The 15,852-nt window shown below is 40.1% G+C and overlaps 2 protein-coding genes across 7 annotated transcripts in view; one reads left to right on the top strand and one right to left on the bottom strand.

Moving 5' to 3' along the window:
• Positions 1-8,383, bottom strand: part of lgals8b (galectin 8b) — a 13,648-nt gene extending 5,265 nt beyond the window's left edge. For 2 of the 3 annotated variants that reach the window (XR_002276089.1, XM_020614570.1), the window contains exons 1-5: positions 8,190-8,382; positions 7,871-7,959; positions 5,076-5,286; positions 4,837-4,956; positions 4,723-4,749 (exon numbers count right to left, since the gene is read on the bottom strand). Coding sequence is in view for 2 of the 3 variants with exons in the window: in XM_020614570.1 (XP_020470226.1) it covers positions 4,723-4,749; positions 4,837-4,956; positions 5,076-5,286; positions 7,871-7,959; positions 8,190-8,228 (486 nt within the window). In the remaining variant the exon portion in view is untranslated. Of the gene's footprint in view, positions 1-4,722; positions 4,750-4,836; positions 4,957-5,075; positions 5,287-7,870; positions 7,960-8,189 lie in introns of all 3 variants that reach the window. The other variant, XM_020614571.1, reaches the window with a different exon arrangement.
• Positions 8,384-9,237: 854 nt separating this feature from the next.
• Positions 9,238-13,962, top strand: LOC109968358 (interferon alpha-inducible protein 27-like protein 2A). Of its 4 annotated transcripts, none has more exons than XM_020614573.1 (6): positions 9,238-9,333; positions 11,086-11,173; positions 12,373-12,587; positions 12,913-12,942; positions 13,150-13,311; positions 13,721-13,962. In XM_020614573.1, exons 2-6 carry the CDS (start codon positions 11,157-11,159, stop codon positions 13,849-13,851), a joined length of 555 nt encoding a protein of 184 aa, XP_020470229.1. In that variant the 5' UTR covers positions 9,238-9,333; positions 11,086-11,156; the 3' UTR covers positions 13,852-13,962. The 4 variants fall into 4 exon arrangements, with proteins under 4 accessions (XP_020470229.1, XP_020470231.1, XP_020470228.1 ...); XM_020614572.1 differs by lacking the exon at positions 9,238-9,333 and adding an exon at positions 10,710-10,948; XM_020614575.1 differs by lacking the exon at positions 11,086-11,173 and having other exon boundaries at positions 9,295-9,333.
• The last annotated feature ends 1,890 nt before the right edge of the window (positions 13,963-15,852 follow it).

Raw genomic sequence — 15,852 nt, forward strand, 5'->3', positions numbered from 1 at the left:
TTCCTTCAGGAATGGCCCTGTATTTGGCTCCATCCACCTTCCGCTCAATTTTAACCATCTTCCCTGTCCCTGCTGAAGAAAAGCAGGCCCAAACCATGATGCTGCCACCACCATGTTTGACAGTGGGGATGGTGTGTTCAGGGTGATGAGCTGTGTTGCTTTTACGCCAAACATAACGTTTTGCATTGTTGCCAAAAAGTTCGATTTTGGTTTCATCTGACCAGAGCACCTTCTTCCACATGTTTGGTGTGTCTCCCAGGTGGCTTGTGGCAAACTTTAAACGACACTTTTTATGGCTATCTTTAAGAAATGGCTTTCTTCTTGCCACTCTTCCATAAAGGCCAGATTTGTGCAGTATACGACTGATTGTTGTCCTATGGACAGAGTCTCCCACCTCAGCTGTAGATCTCTGCAGTTCATCCAGAGTGATCCTGGGCCTCTTGGCTGCATCTCTGATCAGTCTTCTCCTTGTATGAGCTGAAGGTTTAGAGGGACGGCCAGGTCTTGGTAGATTTGCCGTGGTCTGATACTCCTTCCATTTCAATATTATCGCTTGCACAGTGCTCCTTGGGATGTTTAAAGCTTGGGAAATCTTTTTTGTATCCAAATCCGGCTTTAAACTTTTCCACAACAGTATCTCGGACCTGCCTGGTGTTCCTTGTTCTTCATGATGCTCTCTGCGCTTTAAACGGACCTCTGAGACTCTCACAGTGCAGGTGCATTTATACGGCGACTTGATTACACACAGGTGGATTCTGTTTATCATCATTAGTCATTTAGGTCAACATTGGATCATTCAGAGATCCTCACTGAACTTCTGGAGAGAGTTTGCTGCACTGAAAGTAAAGGGGCTGAATAATTTTGCACGCCCAATTTTTCAGTTTTTTATTTGTTAAAAAATAAAAAAATATCCAATAAATTTCGTTGCACTTCATGATTGTGTCCCACTTGTTGTTGATTCTTCACAAAAAATTACAGTTTTATATCTTTATGTGTGAAGCCTGAAATGTGGCAAAAGGTCGCAAAGTTCAAGGGGGCCGAATACTTTCGCAAGGCACTGTATATATGTTCCCCTGTGTGTGTCACTTGTTAGGTCAGTTGGCTTTTGTTGAGGTATCAGACAATTCAGTTTGCTGTATTTTGAGTTTCCTTATCTTTTGACCTCTTTTAGGGCCCAATTTATCTGATGTTTGTATTTTTTTTCCTACTTTTGTGTTAATTAAAGCCCATTATTTTGAACTTTGAAAGCTGTGTCTTTTGCCTTACTGCTTGGTCCCTGACATTGTCTATAAAAATAATAATAATAATAATCCCACAGTCTAAATCTGCAATCATAAATGCCTTATTTGTCCAGCCAAAAATCCAAAGTTCTCTTTACCATTACATGTCACAAAGAAAACCAGTAGGTCCTTTCCAGCTAGGAAGGTGGAACCAGGAAATGTTTGGCACTGTTGCTAGCAAAACAGCTGCTTGGAAACTTTGTGAATTGACTAAAAGCTGCAGTTCTAAGTAAGTTCATTTAAAAAGCTACAATTTAAAGTGATAGTAAACAACACTGGTCTAGATTTTGGCAACATTTGTCAATTTCTGTTAAATTTCTTTTTCCTTAGAGGCAATACAGACAAACATTGCTATATAGGGAGAAGCAATGCAGCAGATGTCATGTATACAGGACACAGCTGAAGTTAATTTGCTGGGCTTTTAAATACAAGTTAAAACAGCCAAGCAGTTAAGTGTACAAAACGGATTCAGGATAAAAGCAACAGAACCAGTTTGACAAATTGCAAGCAGGTGTGCATGTTGCACATGACTGCATGCACTGACATATGGTGTGAGAAAGCAAAGGTTTTTATGTACAGTATTGTTCAAAATAATAGCAGTACAATGTGACTAACCAGAATAATCCAGGTTTTTAGTATATTTTTTATTGCTACATGGCAAACAAGTTACCAGTAGGTGCAGTAGATTCTCAGAAAGCAAACAAGACCCAGCATTCATGATATGCACGCTCTTAAGGCTGTGAAATTGGGCAATTAGTTGAAAGGGGTGTGTTCAAAAAAATAGCAGTGTCTGCCGTTGACTGTACAAACACAAAACTATGTTGTACAAACGTTTTTGTTTCTAGGATTTAGCAATCCTGTGAATCACTAAACTAATATTTAGTTGTATGACCACAGTTTGTTATAACTGCTTCACATCTGTGTGGCATGGAGTCAACCAACTTGTGGCACCTTTCAGCTGTTATTACACTCCATGATTCTTTAACAACATTCCACAATTCATTTACATTTCTTGGTTTTGCTTCAGAAACAGCATTTTTGATATCACCCCACAAGTTCTCGATTGGATTAAGGTCCGGGGATTGGGCTGGCCACTCCATAACATTAATTTTGTTGGTTTGGAACCAAGACTTTGCTCGTTTACTAGTGTGTTTGGGGTCATTGTCTTGTTGAAACAACCATTTCAAGGGCATGTCCTCTTCAGCATAAGGCAACATGACCTCTTCAAGTATTTTGACATATGCAAACTGATCCATGATCCCTGGTATGCGATAAATAGGCCCAACACCATAGTAGGAGAAACATGCCCATATCATGATGCTTGCACCACCATGCTTCACTGTCTTCACTGTGTACTGTGGCTTGAATTCAGAGTTTGGGGGTCGTCTCACAAACTGTCTGTGGCCCTTGGACCCAAAAAGAACAATTTTACTCTCATCAGTCCACAAAATGTTCCTCCATTTCTCTTTAGGCCAGTTGATGTGTTCTTTGGCAAATTGTAACCTCTTCTGCACGTGCCTTTTTTTTAACAGAGGGACTTTGCGGGGGATTCTTGAAAATAGATTAGCTTCACACAGACGTCTTCTAACTGTCACAGTACTTACAGGTAACTCCAGACTGTCTTTGATCATCCTGGAGCTGATCATTGGCTGGGCCTTTGCCATTCTGGTTATTCTTCGATCCATTTTGATGGTTGTCTTCCGTTTTCTTCCACGTCTCTCTGGTTTTGCTCTCCATTTTAAGGCATTGGAGATCATTTTAGCTGAACAGCCTATAATTTTTTGCACCTCTTTATAGGTTTTCCCCTCTCCAATCAACTTTTTAATCAAAGTACGCTGTTCTTCTGAACAATGTCTTGAACGACCCATTTTCCTCAGGCTTTCAAATGCATGTTCAACAAGTGCTGGCTTCATCCTTAAATAGGGGCCACCTGATTCACACCTGTTATTTCACAAAATTGATGACCTCACTGATTGAATGCCACACTGCTATTTTTTTAACACACCCCTTTCAACTAATTGCCCAATTGCACAGCCTTAAGAGCGTGCATATCATGAATGCTGGGTCTTGTTTGCTTTCTGAGAATCTACTGCACCTACTGGTAACTTGTTTGCCATGTAGCAATAAAAAATATACTAAAAACCTGGATTATTCTGGTTAGTCACATTGTACTGCTATTATTTTGAACAATACTGTATGTGAGAAAGGAATCTAATCAGTGTTCACACTTTTAGCAGCTGTTGGTTTGGTTTGTACAGAACAGATATGGATCCGACATGCCATCTATAACCCCTTAAGTTATTCCAAATTATATGATGCCTCTCTGTAAAATGAATCATATCTGCTGCAGCAGAGAAATTAGAGCTGATTACAGGTCCGTTAAAAAAAAAAAAAAAAGACTGCATGATTATAGTGTGTTATATACAAAGAATTCAGAAAGTATTTAGACCCTCAGGTTTTGTTTTATTTTTTGAATACATAGTTTCACTCATCTTAAAATATATTTTTTCCCTCAGTCTACATATGAGATTACACCTATGAGACAGGATTGTGTCAAGACGCAGATCTGGGGAAGGATACAAGAACATTTCTGCAGCATTGAATAGTGCCCAAGATCACAGCAACCTCCATCATTCTCAGATGGGAGAGATTTGGACCCACTACTAGTTTTCATAGATCTGATCCTCCCAGCCAGACTTCATAATGATGGACAAAAGGCCTTGGTCAGACAGGGAACTGAAATCCCAGGGCTGGGGGATCTCAGGCTGGGGTGAAGGTTTACACTTCAACAAGACAACGACCCAAAGCACAACACCAATAAAACACAGGAGTGGCTTTGGGAAAACTCTGTGAAAGTCCTGAAGTGGCCCAGCCAGAGTCTGGACCTGAATCCAACAGAGCATCCCTGGATAGACCTAAAAATTGCTGTGCACTGACACTCCACATCCAACCTAGCTTACCTTAAATGATTCTGCCAAGGGGAATGGAAGAAAATTCCAAAAGAAAAGGTGCCAAGCTCGTAGCTCTATTCTCATGACTTGAGGCTGTCATTGTTGCCAAAGGTGCTTTAACCAAGTATAAAGTCAAGGGTATGAAAACTTTTGTAATTGGGACATTTCAGTCTTTTATTAATAAATAAATAAAAACACTCAACCTGTTTTTGCTTTTTCCTTGTGAAGTATTGTGTGTAGATTAATGTGGTGGGGGTTAACTGAATTCATAAGATGTCTGAAACATGAAACGTGGAAAAGAGTATCTGTCGGTATGAAATGTGTGGACTATAATGTTGCCAGAAAAAAAGAGGGCTGTCATTTAAAAGCCTGAGTGCAGTACGGTGTCGTGCCTGCAGTGCGCATACAACAGCATCATTAGAGTGCAATCCAGGTTCACTGGGCACATTTAGGCAGAAAGCTTTATATAGATTAAGTAAAAGAAAACTCACCAAATCACCTGATTCGGAATATATTGCCTGCAAAGGAGAAAAGACCATTAGAAAAAGCAGCATGCATGTAACAAGCTTGTGAAAAAAAATATTGAAAACAGGAAATGCCCTTACCGAGTTTGGGATGTAGCCAATAGCATGCACCCTGACTTTCCCTGAAATAGAAAACGTGTCGACCCTGGTTAGTGGGATTCTGTGCTTGTATTCCAGCAGGTGAGTACCATTTACTGCCACCTGTGAGGGAAGACATATTTTAGTTGCCTATTTTTCTGTTCACTGATTTAGCATGCAATCTTACTGTTTTTACACAGGCTTGCTGAAGCCTTTGTCCTGAACAGCACGAGTTCACTGACCTTAAAACCATCTTCATGCACCAGGATGATGGTCTCAAAGGGGGCTCCTCGTTTGTATGGCAGCTGATGGAGCGTCTCCTCTTGGCCCCAGCTCTCCTGCAGCAGGGCCTTGCAGACCACACAGGGAGAGCCTCTGAAGCGAGGGCTGAAGTGGAGGGCGACGTCAGAGCGCGGCTTAGTGCTGCAGCCGCTCGACAGGTCAATCTGAAACCTGCAGCGAGGGTGCAGACCAAGCATGGAGTAAAGACTGAAGAAAAGGGGCAACAGACCTGGGGCCTCCAAAAATCACTGAATTTCATAAGGTTTTTAATTTGATAAAAAGCAAGTTTGTTAGAGAACCTGCACCACTGAAGTCCAGTATCAAAACAGGCAGGTCCTGCATCATTACCCCATCCTGTGGCCTTCTTATATAGAGATATTAAAATATTGTTTAAAGATGCATTTTAGTTTGACAAAAATACATTTTAAAAATCATGATTTAGAGATCTTAAAAAGTTCCAACATGTTTTATCCAAATCTAACGTTTCAAGTATAAGAATTAACATTTCTTTGAGCACCAGCCTGATGTCTGACCTGCTACTGCTCATCCTTACCACTGAGCAAAAGGTCACTTGAACCCTTCTTGTAGATGTTTGCTTTATAAATTTGTTTAAAAGCCGCAACATGTAGGGGCAAGCTTTGGACAGATGTGACAATTTGCCGACTTAATGACTTTAATTATTCATGACAACACTGATCAGATGCTGCTCCGGTGTCCACAGAACTAGATCAGCTGTTCCCCATAAGAGGTTCGCTTTGAGGATGGGCCAAGGCGCAACAAGAGCTGTTCATTACAATTTGTTAACGTGCATGTTTCATGGCAACATTTATATGAAGGCCTTATTTGCATGAAATGTAAATAAATCTAACCAATAGCTTATATGTTTAAATATTGGTCAGCAAAGTCACACAAACAACTGTCAATTAAAATCTGACTTATTCCAGTGCGACTGAGAACAAGCCTCTACATTTAGTTAATATTGATCTAACATCAGTTTTGTTTTAGAAGCTTGTTAAATAAAATTTGTGAAACTTAGAGGTCCACTGTATTATTTTAGCTAAACGGGTTGCCAGTATATACATTGGGTATACAGGAGAGCCACCCCCTCCAAGCATTAATTGGTTCACAGCCTGAAATGAAAAGTTTTTTTGCAGCTTTATTTGCCCAATGCAACTTACATCAAACAAGTGAAAGAAAAAATAAGTTCTGAAAAATAAAAAATAAAAACTGGAATAACTTGATTTGGAAAAGGATTGCCTGCCTCCCTGGATTAATACTTTGTGGAACCAGCTTTTGCTTTAATTACATCCTCGAGTCCGTTTGGATACACCTCTACCAACTTCGCACACCTAGACTGAGCAATGTTTGGCCACTCTTCCTTACAGAGCTGTTCAAACTCAGTCGGGCTGGATCATGACCCCAGTCCTCAGGTCATTCCACAGGGGTCAAGTCTGGGCTCTGACTAGGCCACGAGGACATTCACCTATTTCTCCTCTCTGACCAGTTTCCTCCTTGCTGTGCCATCCAGTTTGGAGGGACAGCCTGACACTTGGCAGAGTCATGGTAATGCCAAACACCTTCCACTTATTAATCATACAAGTAACTGTGCTCCTAGGGATAGATAAAATCTTTTAAATGTACCCATCTCCTGACTTTCCACAACTTCGTCCCTGAGAACTTTTGAAAGGACCTTGCCATCCATAGTCGACTGTTTGCTTTCAGTTGCACTCACTGACGGACATGGTGTCACCACTTCTCTCCAATAGTAAAAATCAAGCCAAAATACCATAAATATGGGGACTTCCATCTTGCTTTTGTGCTACCAGGAGGAGTGACAACATCAGACCACCAATCAAAGCTGTCAAATCAATAAAAACACACCACTTTCTATATCATTCATTCATTTTCTACCGTTTGGTCCCTGAGCAGGGTCACAGGGGGGGCTGGAGCCAATCCCGGCCGGCAATCGGGCGAAGGCAGGGTACACCTGGACAGGTTGCCAATCCATCGCAGGGCTAACACATAGACGAACAACCACACACACACTCCTATGGGCAATTTAGAGTCACCAATCAACCTAAGCTGCATGTCTTTGGACTGTGGGAGGAAGCCGGAGTACCCGGAGAGAACCCACACAAGTACAAGGAGAACATGCAAACTCCACACAGAAGGGTCCGAACCCGCTGTGAGGCAACGGCGCTAACCACTGCGCCACCGTGCTGCCCTCTTCCTATATCATCTAATAACTTATTAAAAACTAGCTTCCCAGGAAGATGACACCTGTACACACATCAGCATGATAATATTTACCTAAAGCCACAGAAGTGACCTCTGGGAAGTTTTTATTTGATTTGTACCTTGAGTTTTTAGTGTGGCTCGTGTCCCACCTGTGAACATGGAGGAGATGGGATTTGGACCTTGACAAATCAAGTTATCCCAGATTACTTCTTAAACTAATTCTCTGGGCTGTTCCTTCCCCCCGCTTGCATGTTTGTAAACTGCATTGAGTAAATAAAACAGGGAAAGTTTTTGTTGTTCCCCCAAATTTGAAATTGTGAAAGAAAAAATGTGAATGTTTTTAAAAGCGGGTTATTATTTTCCAATGTAGGTGCTGTGAATATCACTATGAAGGTTTTTGATGGTCTATTCGTTTAGTTTAAGAACCTTTGAACACAACAGTGGTTTATAGATTTGTCAGATAAAATCACTACATCTACCACTAAATCTTGGACATCGACGCGTTGGTTTTTTGTACCTGTCAGCATCCGGGGGTACAGTGCCCTGAATGATGATAATCTCCCCAGGGTGCAGGCCTCCAGGTATGGGTCCTGTGTATGGGATCACCTGAGGGAGACAGCTGACGTTAGAGCTCTGGAAAACTGCGCTGCAAACAGCTGAACACACGCAGCCCGAAATGAGCGAGCTAAGATAAATCGCTTCTGTGTAGGCCGTGTAGACACATGTTGATCACACGTAGTTTTAGCTGGATTCTGCTAGAAGCTACACCAGGATCTATTGATCTCTCTACAACGGCATCAAACAACTCATGCACATAACCAGAAGAAGCTTCTTACCGGATTCAGGACAGTGTGTTTCGCATTTGCCACAGACATCGGGCTCCTCGTGTCACACTACAACATGCAGCAGTGCTGAAATGTGCGCTATCTGCGCTAATTACGACTGGTTTGTAGCTCAGCTGCAGAGGTTAGGGATAATGGCAGTGGGCATCTTTCCCCCACCACCTCGCGCATGCGCAGATTCTGCCATGTGATCAGGTCTAGATGCTGAATGACACTTGATATACAATTTTTTTGTTATCGTATCAACAAGGACAAGAGAAAATCAAGTTTTTAATTGGCCGTTATCAATCATTAGATAAATAAGAATGAGCCTTTTTGCTCGTCCTATTTTGTTCAGATCGCAACGTTTGGTTTCCCAGTTAAAAGCAGGATGGATCGAGCATTTGTTTTTTTCAGACTCCCAGTGCTTTGGCTCAAGTTGTTCAGTGGCTAAATACGTGGGGATTTTAAATAGCTGGCTACCTCAAAGAGTAAATGCATAGGTGGTTTGAAGAGGGAAACTCCTGATGTGAACCTATAGTGAAAGTCTTAAGGTTTGGGTGTGAAGATGGACTCAAAATGATGACCTGCTGGAGGCTCGAATGTTTCTAAGGATGTTTTGTCCTGGTCTCCCCTGCAGTCCATCGTGACGGGGATGGAAAATGGACCCCCAAGGTTCTGACCTTGATTAGATTTTGGTAGATTAATGGTGACGGGAATCGGCTCTGTAAAGAAAAGCATTTCACAGGACTTATTCAAAACAATCAGTCCAGGAGACAAGAGGAAACAGAGGAAGTTGTCCTGTTTTTGTTGTTGTTTGCTTTTTTTTTTTATTAATAATAAAGGTATCCAAGTGAAAAACAGGGAAAGTTAGATTTCCAAAGTAGCCCACAGATGTTTGAAGCTCCTTGGATATAATAAATGAGTTTTCTCTAAATGGTGTACTAAATACTTTTAATGGTTGGATGTATATGTAAGGCTCATGATAACATACATGATTTAAGAGTTGAATTGGCTTTAAACTGGGAATACTGAAGTGCCGTACTGGGGGGGGGCATCAGTAAAATGGGCAGGCCGTTAAAAGGCAGAACTGCAGAATAAATCCAGCAGCCGAGTGACGCACAAGGCAAACTCAACTCTGTCCCTTGTAATCCTTCAGGTGGGTTTAATGTTCTTTGAGTGACCTAGTAACTACGTGGGTTGTGAGATAAACCATTATTGATGCGTAGACGTGAAGGTTGACGTTAAAACCGTACCAGAAATGCTGAGCTAACAAGAGTAATGATAATGTAACGCCGTAGAGAGCGGGTGTAAATTGAGTAGCGAGAGTAACGTATATAGGAAGTCGACCACTGGATGTTGTAACGTTTCAAAGTACAAGTTGATATATATGTGAGCTCTGTATAAGTTAGGTTCGGGCTCCAGCACAGTACATCAGCATAGGCCAGCTACCAGCAGCGACGCCGCCATCTGGTATGGTAGCCAATGGGGCCTGTCATTTTCCAATATGACCATGCAAATACTAAGACAGCTAAGGAAAATGATGTAAACAAATGTACAAAATGAGTTGGAATTGAGAACTGCAGAATAAATCCAGCAGCCGAGTGATGCACAAGGCAAACTCAACTCTGTCTCTTGTAATCCTTCAGGGCACGCCTGTGTCTGGGAGGGGTAACATATACATACATAAATTCATACCCTTGCCAATAATCTTACGTGCACATTCGATTACATTATAGTTGCTCATATGTTTGCTTTAATTTTCTAAGTCAAACACATTTACAGTAAGTATCAATTAAAAAAACAAACTAGATCAACTATGTTACAGGCATGTTTGATCCTGCCTTTTGCAGTAACAGTTAGTTTTCCTAAATTCAGAGCTTGCCTAGACAGCAGTTTGCTAAATGTACCTCTGCTTTCTCTTGTGTGGCTTCATGTACTCATAAAAAAGCATACAGTCTTGTACATGTTTTAATGTTATTAAAACTAATTCCTGTGGAGCCCTACTTACTCAAGAAATGAATACGTTCAACAATTGTTGTGCTCACATTGATTTGAAATCCTTGCCAGTGTTCCCAGTGCTCCCCAGTGTTTTTAGACATCATTAAAGTGTCTCTCCACTGCCAGAGTTCAGTTATCTCAGGGTTAAGCTTGTGCCATCATCAGTGGAGTTGCATACTAAGATTCATCCGAACAACATGTAAAGAGCCCGAGCTGGAGTGAAGAAAAGACCAATAAGTCCACTCATTCATTTGTTTAGCAGGTTTGGATGTCTTCAATAAATGGTAAAGGGCTGGAATCCTACTGTTTTTTACATTCATTTAAATAAGCTATATTTATTCAGCTGTACGCTGATGGCAACATGGCTCACCCTACAAGCTATTCTTGTGCAAATGCACCACTTTGGGCACCCAGTTAATGCAAAACACAAATGTATTATTTATTATGGTGACTTGATGACAACTTTTGGCTGCATGTGAGAGAAAGATCAAGAAAGGAAGAAGACATGAGACTAAGGTATCTTTTTTGTTGTTTTTTTTATGTTTGTTTGGCATCTTGTGGTCATTTTGCTCATATCAGTTTGGTGTCTGTTGCATTCACTGGCCGTAACAGCTTTCACATAGCAGAAAAGAAATAGCGCCCTCTACTGCCCAGAGTGAAGTAGTATAGTTACCAATAGAACAGTAGGGCTGGTGGACAAAGTTTCGTTTTTCTAGAAAGAGACCGCACCTTATAATAACCTATGGGTTTCAATTATTTCACAAAGGCATTCTGTGAGTATAATGTTCCTTTGATATTAATAATACATTTCGTTGATAATGCTTGTTTAGCTTTGATTTAATGGTGATACACATAACAGCAAAAGGACTTTTATTACTAGCAGCTGAACTACGTCTCTGTTGTGTTTCAGTGAGAGTTGCGGAACGGTCAAATAGAAGAAGACTATTAGGTCAGCGCTACTGTCCAACAGGAAGCGCCTGTATGAAGTTCAGTCACAGGTCAGTGACAACGCATTTTCATTAGCTTGATGTTAAAGGGGGAAATCTGTCCTACATGCAATTAGAGTTGTTTTTGGCAGCCTGTTTTAATTTTAGTTTTAGTCTAGTCTGTGTGTGAAGCTGTCTTTTTAATTTTAGTTTTAGTCTAGTCTTTGGGCGAAGCTGTCGTTTTAGTTTTTATTAGTTTTAGTCACATTCATACTCTTTTTAGTCTAGTCATCGTAAGACGACCAGCATTTTCGTTGCGTCTCGTCTCGCGATAAAGGTTCAGTGACGACGATATTTAGTCATAATTTTTGTTGACGAAGGCAACTATACGTGCAATGTTAGCAGTTGCTATCAGATTGTGTTTGTGATATTCTGTGTATACTGTAATAGCCTAAATAATTCAAGAAATGACACATTGTTTGATTTTCCATGTAACCCATAGGATTACCAGTTTTTATAGCTAAATTACTGTATTTGCTGAAATGACCTAACACTAGCATGCACTTTGACCTTTAGTGATACTGCCCATATAAGTTTTTATTGTATGACTTAAGGCATTTTAGGCCTTTCAGCACAGGTGTTTCAGTGTCCCTGATGGGAAGGGCACATTATGTGATACACATCGGCACAAGTAACATAGTTATACTTGCCATTTCTTTTCTGAGTAAAATATCTGTATTTTCTTTTCTGGTAAAATTAGAAAACACTTTGGGGATTTCAGAATGGTTTTAGATGTGGATATAATGTTTTGACTTCAATCAAAATATACTGCTGAAGTGCCATTTGCAAAAGTGTCACACCCTGCCTGTTCACGTCCATTGTGGTTTTTCAGTTTGTGCTTTCAGGTTTGTTTGAATTTTATTTTTATTTTTGTGGTTCTTTTGACCGAATCATAACAAAAATGTGTCCCACATTATTCAACATTGCCATATTTTTTGTGTGAACCTTTAATATTTAAATAGTGGGTGTGGGAAATGTGTTAATGTTGTTTGATTAGTAAATAAATAATCTCTATTTAAAACTTTCCTTACTCCAACATAGTATAGTAGAGTCACACAAACAGGCTGTATCACTGACTGCCAAATTAGAAAAATACTGAATTAGTCAGAATAGCACTCTGTGTTAAATCTTTGTTGATCTTGTTTTCTTGTAGCTTATTAACCATTTACTCCTACATTGTAATGTATTACATGTATTTTAACCATGACTAGACCGCAGGAGAATATGGGGAGAAATGGAAAAGAGCAGGCAGGAGAGACAAAGAAGGTCCAAAGAGATGAAGAAATGAGCGAAGGAGAAGAGGGAGAAGAAGAATTGAAGGTGAATGATGAAGGCAAAGATAAAACTGGCTCGCACCAAAAAGAAGAAGAAGCAGGTGGTGGTAAAGTGCCAGATGATCCTCCTGCAGGCTCAGGTGGAACACGAGGTATGTTTTAAATCTCTGTTCAGATCAGTTTCTGTTCAGCAACATGCTATTTCTCTCAGTAGATTGACATGCTTTCAGTTATTGTCTATTTTATGTTGTATGTCTGTGTATTCATATACCCCCCTCCCATGCCACCCTGCCAAAGGCTCTTGCCACTCTGTGTACAAGTTTCTGTATCTGCCACTGTTACAATACCATTTCGGTTGCTTGTATTGATGCTTACGTTTTCCATGTGACATTTTTAATGATTGTATTCATAGCAGATATCCTTCACTGAACCAGATGAGTTGTACTTATTGACTTTGGTTCTCATGTTGCATTTTAGGAGCTCTTGTCGGCATTGCAGTAGGAGCAGGTAAGATGCCAGAAAACCTCTATGGAGCACTGGTGCTTTACTTATTTACCTGATCTTCAGCACAGTTTAGTCGTAGTTGCTGTGTAGAAACCCATTTGCATACCACAGCTCTGTCCTGTGTGATCCTTTTTAAAGTAGTTTCACAAATGTGCATTCTAGTGTTACAAACACTGTATCCTCTGCTGTGTTCTTCTTGTCCATGTGCAGCAGGTGCTGTGGTCCTGGCTCCTTTTGCTCTGGGGGCCATAGGTTTCACCTCAGCAGTAATTGCAGCAGGCTCCCTTGCTGCTAAAATGATGGCATCTGCTGCAATTGCTAATGGAGGAGGAGTAGCGGCAGGAAGTCTGGTGGCTGTTTTACAGTCTGCAGGTATTTTAAGATGTTTTACACCATTGCATCTTAAAGGTGAGGTGATCATTGCTGGAGCAATAGTTAAAGGTGAATCATGTGCCATGAAACTTCTAATGAAGTGCAGCTGCATCAATACAAAATCTTACACAGTGTCTGGCAAACCTGGACCTGAAACAACAACATTGTCACACTGTTACAACTGAGATTATTGAGTTTATGTGGAAAGTTAGTGCAGTGTTAAACAAATCAAAGTGTTTAGATACAATAACCACATGCTACTACTGAGGCATTATGCCAGTAGTGCTTCTTTTTCATTCACTCTTCAGCTTGAAACCAAGGCTTTTTCAACTTCTCTGCAGTTCAGTAATGTGACAAAATCCATGAATATTATTTTGGGAATCTTCAGATGTGTTTATTCTCGATGTAGGTGCAGTTGGTCTGTCAGGCACTGCCACTGCAGTTGTGGCCAGTGCTGGAGGTGCAGTGGGATGGCTGACAAGCTTCGTCAGCCAAAAAGCAAGGGAAGCAAGGGACAGGAAACAAGACAAATCCAAGTAATTTCAGTTTGGCCAGAGGAAAGACACAAATGCACAAATTCTTTCCTTCACTTACCCAGCAGCATTTTAATGGCATTAGATTTTTAAATATGCAATAAATCTGTGAAAGATCCTTGGTCAGTGTATTTTCTTTAAATTTTCCCACCTCCCCCTAATGTCCACTGGAGGAACAGAGTGAGTGATTAAGTGAATGACTAAATGGATGTTCGTGCAGATTCTCAGTCATCCATGTCACAGTAAGTTGAAAAAACCCCTATTTAGTGAGGGGTGTTCTATTTTTACAACAATTGCTTCCTTGACTCCTCTCTCAAACCAGTGATGTTTTCTGGAGAGGATCTGGACTTCACTGTCCTCAAAAGCTTTTTAGATGACTCTGTATGAATGCAAATTCCTGACAACAATCTGAAAATAAGCAACTGGTTTATTGATATTTTCACATACAAGGGGGAGTCCAAATCATACAAAAAAGTATTACAAAAGTCAAGCAATCATAAAAGTAAATCATGCATTTCAAATTGTGTACTGTGCATGTGGTTGTTTCCTTCAGTTCTTTTTCACATTCAACATTTCAGTGTGCTAAAGCTTCATTTTAGATTTTAGAAAGTTCAGCATAACTCTAAATTTTGCACAGTAGTTGTTTTGACACAGCTGTACTGAATAAATAAACTGGGGTATCTCTCTACCACAAGTCATGGAAATCCATCCAATGGTTTCAGTTTGGCCTACTTCTGTTTCAGTGAATACAGACTTAATATAAATGCAGTTATTAACTAGAGAAATGCATTTCCTGTTGAACCTGCGTGTGGATGCTGAGTGCTGAAAGATCATCCTGAAAATGCCTGAAATTAATTGCTGAAACAGCTGAGGGATGACAAGAAATGGTTGAAGTTCTTTGTTGAATAAGCCGAAGGATGAGATGCAATAAATATCCTTAAGCAGCTGAACATTTTGATACCTGAATGTATGCTGAAGTAGAATTTCCCCCTTCATTTGAATGGGGGAAAATTTTCAAAATAAAGCTAAATATTTCAAAAGTATGAAGTTTAGAAAAATTCTGAAAAGCATGAATGTCCTTGAGGAGCTGAACATTTTGATAGCTGAAAGTATGCTGAAGTAACATTATCCTATTCATTTGAATGGGGAAAGATTTTCAAAATAAAGCTGAATATTTTAAAAGTATGAAGTTCAGAAAAATTCTGAATAGATGCCTGAATATCCATAAAGAGTGGAACATTTTGATAGCTGAAAGTATGCTGAAGTAGAATTTCCCCATTCATTTGAATGGGGCAATATTTTCAAAATAAAGCTAATTATTTTAAAAGTATGAAGATTAGAAAACATCCGAATAGAAGCATGAATATCTATGAAGAGCAGAGCTGAAAATTTTGCTACCTGAAATAGCTGAAAGTATGCTGAAGTAGAATTTCCCCATTCATTTGAATGGGGCAACATTTTCAAAATAAAGCTAAATATAAGTATGAAGTTTTAAAAAATTCTCATTTGAATGGGGCAAAACTTTGCTGAATAACGCTAGTTTTCAAAGTGTGAAGTTTAGGAAAATTCTGAATAGACCCCCACATGTCCTGAAAAAGCTGAACATTTTGATACCTGAATGGTTTTTTAGCTGAAAGTATGCTGAAGTGGTTAAGGGCCAAAAAACATATGGAAGAATAATAAATAAAGAAAGACCAGGAAAACATAGTATGGATGCTGAATTAGCATCCACACAATAAGATGCTGCTGCAGCCATGACACTGGTGACTGGATGCAGTATGTTCACCTCCCTTCCTGACGTCTTCAACAGCACAGGTTTCACAGACTGTCTCTAACGTTCGTGGAAGCAGAAGGTAAAAGTCATTTTGCACCTAACACAACAGAGACTTTTAACTACGGAGGCTTCTGTTAAGCGTGCAGTAGTACAGTTAGTTGGAGATCGATAAGAGCCAGTCCACACTCTGGGATCATATTGTTAGGTAATTTCTTAGTTAGATAGATATTGATT

This window comes from Monopterus albus, unplaced genomic scaffold, assembly GCF_001952655.1.
Source record: "Monopterus albus unplaced genomic scaffold, M_albus_1.0 scaffold147.1, whole genome shotgun sequence".
Lineage (NCBI taxonomy): Eukaryota > Metazoa > Chordata > Actinopteri > Synbranchiformes > Synbranchidae > Monopterus > Monopterus albus.

Excerpts from the sequence above, each read along its gene's own strand:
- LOC109968358 (XM_020614572.1), top strand. The coding sequence starts at position 10,918 with ATGGGTTTCAATTATTTCACAAAGGCATTCT. Across the intron at positions 11,174-12,372 it reads TGTATGAAGTTCAGTCACAG|ACCGCAGGAGAATATGGGGA; the intron begins GTCAGTGACAAC and ends AACCATGACTAG. Across the intron at positions 12,588-12,912 it reads AGGCTCAGGTGGAACACGAG|GAGCTCTTGTCGGCATTGCA; the intron begins GTATGTTTTAAA and ends GTTGCATTTTAG.